This window comes from Rhinolophus sinicus, linkage group LG01, assembly GCF_036562045.2.
Source record: "Rhinolophus sinicus isolate RSC01 linkage group LG01, ASM3656204v1, whole genome shotgun sequence".
In the NCBI taxonomy this organism is placed as follows: Eukaryota; Metazoa; Chordata; class Mammalia; order Chiroptera; family Rhinolophidae; genus Rhinolophus; species Rhinolophus sinicus.
The window spans coordinates 208395607-208407833 of NC_133751.1; the positions used below are offsets into that span (position 1 = coordinate 208395607).

General features: G+C 55.2%; 1 protein-coding gene across 3 annotated transcripts in view; it reads right to left on the bottom strand.

Moving 5' to 3' along the window:
- Nucleotides 1-2516: 2516 nt before the first annotated feature.
- NDUFA10 (NADH:ubiquinone oxidoreductase subunit A10) overlaps nt 2517-12227 on the bottom strand; it is a 32457-nt gene continuing 22746 nt past the window's right edge. For 2 of the 3 annotated variants that reach the window (XM_074316045.1, XM_074316049.1), the window contains one exon: nt 2517-2848. In XM_074316045.1, coding sequence (XP_074172146.1) covers nt 2780-2848 — 69 coding nt within the window. In that variant the 3' untranslated portion in view covers nt 2517-2779. Of the gene's footprint in view, nt 2849-9176; nt 9582-12227 lie in introns of those variants that run through there. The other variant, XM_074316039.1, reaches the window with a different exon arrangement.

A 12227-nucleotide genomic window follows, 5' to 3' on the forward strand; every position in this document is an offset into this window, starting at 1 on the left:
AAACCCAGGCACCAGGGAGGACCGAGAGCCGCCCAGCCTTTCCGAGGACAACTCTTGGGTCCAGTCATGGAAGTGTCACTTGAAATGCACAAAGTATTAGCTGACCCTTTATGACGATGAGGTGACTACTGAGAACCTGGCTCGTGACTTTCCTAAAGGCCTCAGGCCCCCTGCTTTCTCTCCTGATGTCACATCCAGGATCACCGGGCACAAGCTTTCGGTCCCCAGTTCTGACCAGCCAATGCCTCTGCCCACACCAAGCCCAAGGGCATGACAGCAGCTGCAGCCTGCTGTCCGTCCCCCACTGCCAAACCCCAGACCTCGCAGAATGGCCCAGTGGGAGCATGAGCTGTGCTTTCTCACTAGACGGCTGCTGCCTGGCCTTTCCAGAAATGGGCAACTGGGAAACAGGCACAGAAAGGGCCCAAGCCGACTGAGGGGGCTTTTGACAAACAAAACAGGCTTTGACAAGAAAGACAAGAGCTTCCTTTGTTTCTGCTGTTACAGAGCCCAACACTGAAATTAACTGAAGACACTGCGTAAGCAGAGCTTTCTGGAACACCTGCTCTCGCCCTGCTGTGCTGTCAGGGGCTGCTCAGTGAACACCACCACCAACAGGGACAGGTGAGGCTGGAGGCCCACCAAGGCCAGCCCTGCTTCGCAGATGTGGACATAATTGTCTGTAATTCCCTGCAGGAAGCTAAATGTTCTCAGCCTTCTGGTTACCAATTTGAGAGAACGGAAAGGCACATTAGAGAAAGAGGCGCGCTTCCTCCTCGACACAAGACCGGCACGGCCGCACTCACGTGCCTGCGAGACTCCACACCAGTCCTGCAGCAGGTTCAGTTCTGGATCCCCGGAGCCTCGAATGTTCCGACATGGGATCTTCAGAAACGCACTTGATTTCCCCCCTGGCTTTCTCTCAGGGGTGTAAGCATTCTCGTGACTGAATCACGTGCTGCTCTGAGACTACTACACGTGGGGCACCTGCTAAATTTGCTTTTCTCTGCCTGCCACTCATGAAACACCACAAAATGAAACATTAACCCCATGAGCACACACGCCATCAGGGAATGTACACTAGGTGACTTCAAAGGCGGGCCCAGGGTACCGGGGTCCACACCGCGTCACAGGAGCTGTCTCACAAATGCAGGCCGGACACCAGCAGACCTCCTGCTGCTGAGGACACCCTGCCATGTGGACGCTGAAGAAACGGGCCTGCTGCTTGCAGCCAAGACCGTGGAACGGCCCCGATAATTAAAGCTGCTTTTCTTCCCCCTCCCTCCTCTCCTTAATGGGTCTGTGAGGCGCGGGCACCAAACGACGGAGTGCGCCGGCCCAGCGACTCGCTGCACTCAGCCAGCCAGCAAAGCCCTTCGTTTCCGAGTGAAACGCGGCCATTTAAATCTGGACTCCAGCTGAAAAACTGCCGGGAAACTTTATTTTCAATTCTTGAAACCCAAAGCAGGAGGGGCGAGTGGGAAGAGAGACAGAGAGAGACAGAGAGAGACAGAGAGAGGCAGAGAGAGGGAGGAATAAAAGAGAAAAGAAGAGGAGAGGAGGCCGAGGGGGCGCGGGCAGGACAGCCTGCTCCATGTTGGGGACACCTGATGGGACCGTCCCCGGCAGGAAACACGCTCTCTTCCGCCCCGCCCGACACTAAGACCACTGGCCACGTGGCTACTGAGCACCTGAATGGCGGCCAGTGCAACCGAGGACGTGCACTTTAAACTGCATGTAATTCATTTCCGTTCAATAGTCACGTGTGGCGAGGAGCTGCCATACTGAACACAGTGGATGGAGCTCTCTAGTGAAAACTCGCATAATTCACAACTTACAGCCGAACTCCTGAGCTCAAGTGCTCAAGTCTACAATTAGCTTGTAAGAAATTTTACTTTTTCTAAGTTTTCAATAGAAGTAAATAAAGAAATGTGATTTTCTCTCACTAGTCTTTTTGGTTGACAACTTGAGTTTTAGGTAATAAAGAGCATATATATATATATATATCCGTATGTATATATCACTTTGATTTTACATGTTACCCCACCGACAGTCTAAGCTCCAATCCCCCGTCAGAGGAAGGAATTATAAGACCGGCCGACGCTGGCCACCGCACGAGGCTTCCAAACTTTCTTTTAAAACAAATACGCCCTTCCCTAACTCTGTGGTGCTCTCTTCCTATCTTTGGTATTTCCTCCTCACTCTTCCTCATCTTCTCTAATACAGAAGATCGCTAAAACAAACAGAATAAATGTTTCAATCCTAATAATGTGCCTGAATGAGACCAGAGCACGTCACAGCAAACGGTGAGTGAACTTTGCATGTGCGCGCGCACACACACACACACACACACACACACACACACACACACGCGTGTGCCATGCACGGCGCAAGCTCAGGGACAACGCAGACCAGGGCTGCAGAGAGGCTGCATCTGTCCACGTCTGAAGAGCAATGGACAGCCCTGCACACCACAGCGCAACGGCGAGCAATGAAACACTTCCAGTGACACCTGGTCTGTAGCAGAATCTATCATTTTTCCCCGGGAATCATTACAGATCATTCCAAAATAAACCTAGAAAGTTCCACATCCTTTTCAGAGACAGATGCTTCCTTCCACCCCGATGACACCACAGGGCAGATGCTTTGCGCCATTTCTTCCACTGCGACTGTCGGATCATCCCGCACCCACCCCACCCCCCAATTTTAAAGCTACATGGAATCAGCAGGCTGGCAGCTTCCTCGTCACCGTGAAGCAGCTTTGGCGAAGGGCGGTCCATCACTTCAGCCAGATCCACTTGTCACCCACGTCCGCATTGTACCCAGGGCTGTACCTGCGGCCCGGCAGCTGTGGGAGGGAAGCAAGCCATGGTCACCATCAGTTTACAGCCCAGCTCACCCGCAGCTGCCCCGTCCACCCTTCCTCCACCGGCCCCTGCAAAGAAAGCACAACTCTGCCTGCAGGGGCTGCCAGCCAGCCTACAGCCAGCGCTATAAACCAGTCCTGTTCCCACTTGTCAGCAGGTAACAAGTGCTCGACAACTGGAGGTGGAGTCAGCCACACGGGCACTGGAGACAGGGGGCTCCTTCTTACTGTGTTTCCCCAAAATGAGACCCAGCCAGACCATCAGTTCTAATGCGTCTTGTGGAGCAAAGATTAATATAAGACTGGGCCTTATGTAAGAGCAGGTATCATATAATGTAATGTAATGTAATGTAATATAATGTAATGTAAGACCGGGTCTCATATTAATTTTTGCTCCAAAAGACGCATTAGAGCTGATGGTCTTGCTAGGTCTTATTTTTGGGGAAACACGGCAGCGCTGACCATCACAACAGAACCATTAACCTGGACAAGCCACTGATGAGGCAGCTGAGATCCGTGTGACAGCCCGGGCCTGGCTGGGACAGTGGGAGCACCGGCCGAGGGTGACACAGAGCTGCGCCAGTGGGTGTGGGCAGCCAGGGACCCACCAGGGGGCAGAGCAGCCCTGCCCCAGGCAGGACGGGGCTGGCGCAGCAGCAGTGAGCCTGGGAGCCCAGCTGTCTCAGCCCCGGGCTCCTCCCACTGGTGTGGAGCAGGGGCCCAGGTGACACAGGGCGCAGTTCGGCCTCACAGGTGGACCTGCAGCAGCCGAGCAAGACTATTTCTGGCAGCACCGAGTGTCCCCACAGGCAGAGGCACCTGTGTGAGCACAGTGACCGCGGCTTTGAAGGCTGGTCCTAACAGGCAGGGCTGCTCCCAGGAAGGGCAGCCTCTCACCACGGAGCTGTGGGGGCTACAGAAGACCGGAAATGGCAGGAAGGGGTGAGGCCGGCCTTTCTGCGCTCTGGTGATTCCGACAGGCATGAGGGGGTCGCTGGGCCACAGGCTGCAGGTCTCGCCCGTGTGTGAGGCCGTAGTGACTCCCACCTGCACCTGCGTCCACGGCCTCAAGGCTCAGGACGTCCTGGGAACAGACAAGCAGGAGCAGCGGGAGGGGCAGGTGGTTCCCCAGGGTGGGGAGCGTCCAGCCGGGCTAAGGACACAGCATGGGAGCAGAGGCTCAGCGCCTCCCCACAGCCAAGAGGGAGACGATGCCTCGTCAGTCGGCGAGGGTGCCCGGGGGCCCGTGAGAAAGGAGGTCAGGCGAGAGGGCTGGAGGAGGGGTGAGCAGGCCAGAGGAGGCTGAAGAAGGGGTGGGCGGCCATGACATGATGGGACTTCAAGTCCAGTGAGGACTAAGAAACGGTCATTGGCTCTGGCACGAGGACAAGAGGACGGTGGAGAAGAGACCTTAGCTCCGGAGGGAGTGAGACGCCGAGAGTCACTGAGAGGACGAGGAGGCTGGGCTGCCCTCAGGAAGGCGGCCTGTGCACGTGTGTGGAGGGTGGTGGGCAGAGTCTCTCTATCGGGGGGCTGTCAGGCAGAATGATGGCCCCAAACACATCTACACCCTCATCCTCAGAACCGTGACTCCGTGACTTCCCAAGGATTACGCTGAGGACCGTGAGACGGGAAGGGCATCCTGGATCAGCCAGGGGGCCCAGGGGAGGGTCAGGTCAGAGATGTGACCACCGAAGCAGAGGTGGGGACACGAGCCCAGGAACGCAGGCAGCCTCTAGAGGCTGGAAAGGGAAAGGTGCCTCCAGTGACATTGTGACTCTGTACTTGTCCCCCAGGCCACGTGAGGTTCACAACACTGGGCTCGCAGTGGCTCAGGGTGGTTCGTTACAGGAACTCAGGCAGGCACGTCCTGCTTTCCTGACGGGACACACCTGGCATGTCTGCACCAGCAGAAGAAGGAAGTGAGAGATGGCAGCCATCCCGAGGCGGGAGGGACGGAGGGAAGAAGGGAGGCCGAGGCTCGGCCTGGCCCGGTCTCTCCCAGCCGTGAAATACCCAGCAAACTAATGTTAAAACGCAACCGCTGTAGCAAGCAAGTTGGTCCTACCAGAAAGTGATTTCCTTTTATCTGAAGGACCGGGCACAGCCCAGGCAGGTCCATCCTAGTGAAAGTCCTCTCAGCTTTCAGGTCCCGCGGGGCGGCCTGCAGCTCCACAGACACCCTGGGTTGGCGTTCCCAGGCGCCACCTAACGCTGGTGGCCCGGCTGGCCATCACAGCCACACCAGCTCTTCCTGAAACGCTTCCCGAGCCGATTCCTCTGCCACTACACGGTGCCCATCTGCACGAGCCTCTCCTGGTGCTGACACTGCGCCACACCCTTCTCAGAACGCCCGGGTCGTCAGCTCTGCCTTTGGGACTCACCCCAAAGTGACGCCCAGCACTCCCGCAGGAGCTTCTGACACCAGCGGGCGGACGGCGGTCCCACGACCAGCACTGACCATCTGCCGCGATCCTGACAACGTGAGGTGGGCAGGGGGCAGGGCGTCTCTACTGTAAAAAGGACATGAGAAGTGACTTGCCCAGGGCACCGGGCTGCCAGGCTGACACTCCAGCCCAGATGCTCTGATCACCAAGCCACAAATCCTTTCCCCGCACAAATATCAGCTGAATTAAACGGCAGCTCAGCTGGCTGCCAACGTCTGCGAATAACGTAATGCTGTGCCTCCCAAGCACATGCTGCCGCTACCAGGGGTTACTGGACCCGTCCGCCCGTGGTCAGTCGGCCAGTCAGAATACATGAGCCCCGCTGCTGCATGTCCTGTGCAGGCCCCCAGCCCAGACGGCTGGGGCACTGTTCTCCACGCCCTCCTACAGGTACCCGAGTCCCACTGTGTGGCACTCACACTTCCTACTGTCCCCGTGGGACAGTCCCCGACGCTCACTTCCTAGGTGGCGTTCTCCCAGAGGACTCAAGTCCATGTGCCAATGGCAGCATGAACTCCTTCGCTGGGTCACTGTAAAGGCGAAAGTTAAGGAAGGATGAAACGAACGCCTGCCGCCTGGAGCCACGGCGCTGCACTGGGGAGCAAGCGGCTCCCAGCAGGCACCACGGCCTCTGCGCTCCCGGTGCTCTGGGGGGACTAAAGCTACCGGATAATCCTGGGGCGTGGGGGGGGGGGGCGTGGGGATCCCAATTTCCAATGACCATTACTATACATAAGTGCTAATGAGTGCTGCTAAGAATTTTTCATCAGTTTTAAAGAAGAGCATTGCAGAAATTGTTTATTAAAGTCACTTTTTTGATACAAAATTTCCCCAATTTTCCATTACTGTTAAGCATAAAGCAAGTGTAACAAAACTGAAGTCAGCTTTCAAAAGAAACCTTATTTCTCCAGCCAATTGTCAAAAACCATCTTTTTTTAAAAAAATAAGTGCCTCTGTTTAACATGTAAACCCACAGCCTATTACAGCAGACCCGGCCACAAGTGCACAGTATCATACACCCGACATGTCTCCACCCTGCTTCGCTCAGACCAGCTGTGCATACAGGAAAGCTCCTAACTCACACACTGGGCTCAATACCCGAAAACAGTAAGCTTTCTAAAATTCTAAAGTGATGCCCGAACACAGAGCAAAAGCGGGCACTCCTGGTTTGTCAGCCTGGTATCAGCTGTGATGTCACGCCACACCAGCTGACCTCTAGAGACCTCAGGACACTGCAATCAGGCACAAACCAATGCACCTGTGGAGTCTACCTTTATGGTAATTTTCTTCTCTAAGGGGTATCTCTAGTCATTTCCTCTACGTGTAAACATAAGCAGCGGGAGAGCAGACTAGGGCTGCCTTTCCGATCGAGTCCCTCCCTCCCTCGGAGCAGGCAGAGGCAGGGCCGACCTGCCGGCTCTCAGCCCTCACGACCAAGGGTAACTACTGTGCATTTACTTCCACATCCTATTAACTTCTAACCCAAGACTCTGTATCGTAACATAAAAAAGACACCAACTTAAGGTCTAAGGTTTGAACGTCAAGAGGAAATTTAAAACCACCTGGCTGATCTTAATGTTTTCTGTTTACTGCACGTTTGTCTTTATTACAGCGAATTCATAAACAAAGAACGCAGTGTTCACAGGTTAAAACGATGAAACGTCCCATTTTTGAAAATGGTAAAGGAGAACTTGATACTGGGAATGGAAACCACTTGTGCTGGTAAAGAAGTAACAGAGCGGGGAGAGAAGAGCTGACCCTGTTGGTGGCAGCTGTCTGGGCCACACGCAGACTCACCGAGGCACAGGGACCCTAACAGCATCCGGCGCCTTCAGCTGGAGGGGCAGATCGGTAAAGTGGAACCAACTCAGTGCGTCTGCACCAACGGAGGGCTGCGCAGAATACCGTGCACCGCCAACTGTCTGGGAAACGACTGTAAAAAGTTAGCGGGAGCCCTGCCTGCAGTCAGCATTTACACAAATGTTTAAGGAGTCGATTCCAATTACCAAATGGGGAGGGGTGTGAATAAAACACGCTGATAAACATTCCCGAGTCCAGGTACTCTTGTCCCTCTGCAAACGTCACTGCAGGTGAAACCTTTGGGCCCCAGGCAGTCACCTAGCCTGCTGAGAGACTCCTGAAAGCCGCCAGCACTCCTCCAGACCAGCGACAGGATTCATCAAAGCACCAAGGTCACAGAATCAACACAAAACCAAATCACAAGTAAAAACCCTTCTCTAGGTCCTTTCTCTCTGTCTAGGGCCCTGTGTCACCAGCTCAGCTCAGTGGGAAAGCCTTCCACGTAAACCCTCCTGCGAGGAGCCCCAAGCCCCCGTCTGCGTGGTGCTCACCCAGCAGCCCCCTGGGGACTTGTGCACAAAGAACTGCAAGGGGGCTGCCCCGTGTGTGCCCACGGCTCCCTCCCAAGGGGGAATGAACAGCAGTGCCCTCTGTGCCCAGGCCTGGGGCCTCCTCAGTCCCACCCGCCTCTACTCCCCTCCCTGGGCAGTGGAGTGGGGGGTACTGCTCACCAAGGGACACTCCGAGCCCTGCCCTGGAGTCCTTCCTCCACGGAGATCCATCTCCTAGCCCACAGCCTCTCCCTCCCCTCCCCCTCCCAGGCCAGGACCACCAGTCAGTCCTAAGTGCCTCCTTCCTACCGCCAACCAGAGGGCGCCAGGCCCTCCAGGAATCCAGCCTGTGGTGCGTACCCCTGGCTGCCCGCAGAAACTACTCAGCAGCCAGAAAAATGTCTTCCCAACTGCCCTAATGTCCTCGTGTTGTCTGCACATGCTGCCCCCCACCATACACACCCCATACCCCACACACACCCCACACACACCCCACACACAAGCCTAAAAGAAAAGCAATGTCCTGCTGGGAACTTGGGCGCCTGCTCTGCCGCCCCTGCCGTCGTGTCCCCCCCTTGACACGCTCTTACCTCTGACCCTTCCACCAGCTTGTTAAGGGACGGGGGAGGCTGCCACTCCCCATAAATGGGGGCTCTCGGGGAAGTGGGGTGAGCACGGCCTGGCTTCCGAGCCTCATGACACCACGTGACTCCGGCAACACTCCCTGCTCTCTGCCCAGTCAGCACCTGACGAGGCGAGGCGAGCACCCCTCTAAGGTGTGATTCAGACTCACTCCCGAACACCCAGCGGCTCAGAGCCTCGCTAAACTGTAACCCGAAGTCTTCACCCTGCAGCCTCTGTCCCTACCTGCCCTCATCCTGTACCTTCTAACCCCACCCCCACCCCCGCCAGCCTCCCCACGGTGGACGCTTCTATGCCTAGAACATGCCAGGCCGCTCCCCCGTCCGAGCACGCTCGGAGGTGTGGCTGGGCCACTCACACGTGCAAGGCGTCGCTCGGCACAGCAGCCCCTCCTGAGCCAGCAGTAGCTCTGCCCGCTCTCCGGTGCCTGCTGTAGACGTGTTTGCCACCTGTCCCCAGCCCACGCCCACCAGGTGTCAGCCCCTGGAAAGCTGGCTGTTTATTCCCACGTAGCCCAATGCTCACAACAATGCTGAGCGCAGTAACTATCTGCTGAGTGGAAAGTGACGACGTGTCAAATATCGAGGTGACATGTCTGGACGCTGCGTCTGCAATGGCAGCTCAGCAGCGAGCAGCAGGCATCACTCCTCGTCACAGCCAGTGCTCCCAACACGCCTGAGGACGCGTCCTGGACACAATTCTCGGACTGTAACAGAAGACAACTCTGTCATCAGCCAGGGTTCCCTTCTGTGCCTTGAGGGTTGGGGATTTGTTGAATCCTCCACCCCACGGGTTCCCTGCGCAAAGAGACACACACAGCTTCCACCTCAGCTCCTCCGCAGAATGGACCCAGGCCACACCAGCACCAAACAGCTGCTCAGAGCATTAAGGAAAGCAGGAGCCTTCCACCTTCAGCACAACAGCAGCCCCGAGACCCTGAGAAACCTCTGGAAATGCTTTTAAACGCAACACTGAGCTCTGCAGATCACGGGCTACAAATGAGCTGTGCGTTGAAACCAGAGTGGTGACCAGACGCCTCTGCCCTGGGGACAGCTGCAGAGCTGGGAGGCGGCAGGCCAGCCACGTCGTGCACGCGGGGCGCAGGACTGACAGGCTTCTCCACAGAAGTGCGGCTCGTGAAGGCAGACCCTCAGCCACCTGCGCACGGAGGGCTTCCCGCTGCAGCCTGAGCTCACAGGTGTGGGCCCAGTTCTCACTACCTCGGGGCCAGAACCCCACAGGTAAACGAAGAACCAAACCCCGGTTGCCCGGCAGTGTCAGGGCTGGCGCAGCAAGCAGACCTCTCAGGGGTAGAACTGCGGAGTCAGCAGACTAACTGCACAGACGCCCAGTGAATGGCACATCTGGACGCCCTTAAAGCAATGTTTGCTGTTATCTGAATTCAGACTGAACTGGGCGTCCTGTACGTAGGAGGGGCTCACTCAGTAAATGCCACAGAACGAGAACTGGTGTCAAAGGCTCCAAAATGCAGGAGTTCAGCCACCACGTACGCACCAGAGGGAACAGTAAGTGACAAAGTCAGGCAGCCCCCAAACCGACACTGCCAGATGCAGGATATAAAGTGACTGTGTAAGGTGTTTAAAAAAAGAGAAGCACCTGGCAGTACAAGCAGGGGATGAGATCCTATCACCGAGACTTAGAAAGCGCTGGCTTAACTGTAAGGGAGTTTCAACTCAGTCCCGTCTTGGGCAAACTACAAAACCCCAAAACAGAGCAGAAAGGGCCTAAAAGAGAAAGGAAGACCACAATGTTAATTTTAGAAAACAAAAGGTCAACACACTATTTCTTTTGCCAAGAATTAGAAGTGCTATTAAAGGACTGAATCCATAACGAAAGTCCAGTGCCAGGCCCACCAGTCACTCCTTCTGACACTGAAGGAAGAAGCAGTCATTGCTCATCGTGGTCAAACTTTCCAGAGAATAAAAATGAGGACCTGCCTCCACTGAGTGGTTGGTGCCAGCAAAACCCTGATAATAAAAACTGACATGAGGGCCGGCTTGGTGGCTCAGGCGGTTAGAGCTCCATGCTCCTAACTCCAAAGGCTGCCGGTTCAATTCCCACATGGGCCAGTGGGCTCTCAACACAAGGTTGCCGGTTCAATTCCTCGAGTCCTGCAAGGGATGGTGGGCTCTGCCCCCTGCAACTAAGATTGAACACGGCACCTTGAGCTGAGCTGCCGCTGAGCTCCCAGATGGCTCAGTTGGTTGGTGCGCGTCCTCTCAACCACAAGGTTGCCGGTTCAACTCCCGCAAGGGATGGTGGGCTGTGCCCCCTGCAACTGGACCTGGAGCTGAGCTGCGCCCTCCACAACTAAGACTGAAAGGACAACAACTTGACTTGGAAAAAAGGCCTGGAAGTACACACTGTTCCCCAATAAAGTCCTGTGCCCCTTCCCCAATAAAATCTTTGAAAAAAAAACAAACAAACAAAAAAACAGACAGCGATATGGAAAAAGGAAAATTCTCCCATCTGTCAAGAATGTAGACACAAAAATCCAGAAGTGAGCGTGTAAATGAGGTTCAGTTACAGAAAAGCATAATACACACACAGGTGGGATTCATTCCAGAAAATCAAGGTTGTATCAAGGTTCTGGTCTCACGTTAGAAAATCCATCACTCACGGACCACAGTGAACAGAAAAGGAGAAAAGCAGCAGGGCAGACAGCACGCGATACAAGTCAATATCCACGCCTGGCAGAAATTCTTGGGAAAGTTCTAATAAAATGGAACCTCCTTCACCTGAGAAAGAGCATCCACAATTAACTCAGCAAACATGACCCGTAATGGTGAACCGCAGAAAACCATCTCCAGGAGATGGGACACAAGACAGGGCGACCGTGGTACCAGTTCTAGACTACCAGGGACCAGACTGCTCCCAGCGTATCAAAGCAGGAGAAGTGACAGGGTGTGCATGGAAGTCAGGAGGGTCAAACTGTCAGTATCTGCCGGCGCGTACCTAGCTTTTTACATAACGGACTTTTAAATGCCCATTTTTCCTTGCTGTGTTTCCATACTGTCATTATGGTGGCCTGGCTGTTGGCAGTTCATTACAGCAGTGAGCTGGGGCACCTGGAGGCTGACATCCGGGCCATCAGCTGTCCTATGGCACATCTGGCTGCCCGTGGCTCGGAGCACACTGCTGGGCCCCCCCAGTGCCCTTGTCCATGCACACGCACACGTCACGACAGTAGACCCCACCCGATTACCAGGCGAGACCAGGCGTCTCGCCCACCCTGGGCATGGCTCCTCCTCTGGGGATCATCTGGCTCACACTTTCTTGCTTATTCAACCTGTATTTTATAAACACATCCATTAAAGAGGAAATGAAATTCCTACCGACCGAACGAACAGTCCCCCTCTTACAAAGAATGAATGAAAACAACATACACCCAAATGGAAGCTCCACGAGGACGGTGCCTTGATGGTTTTCTGCTGCGCCCCCGCCCCTAACCCTCTTCCGTTCTCTAGCTGTACCTCCTGCCAGAGAGCTGCCCAGCGCTGTGACCTCCAGTGTCCATCACACGCTGAGGACTCCTAAATTTATATTTAAACCCTCACGCACTTCCCAACTCCAAGCTCAGCACACAAGCACCTCCTCGGCGTCTCGTCCTGGCTCTCACACGCCCACGTCCTCCCGTGTATTAAGCACTGCACACCTACCGCGTCCAGCAGTGAGCCCTTGACTTCCCCTGAGGCCTGTATCTCTGTGCCTTCCCCTCGGGGCCAATCCCAACTCCAGAGCGCTGCTTCCTCAGCCCAAACCTTGAAGTCAGCTTGCTTCTTTCTCTTCCAATACAACATCGCAGCAGATTTCAGTGCTTCTAGCCGTAATGTGACCACTTTTCAGAGCTCCTGTGCTGACTGCCGTCCACTGAGCCTCTACCATCACCTCTCACTGAGC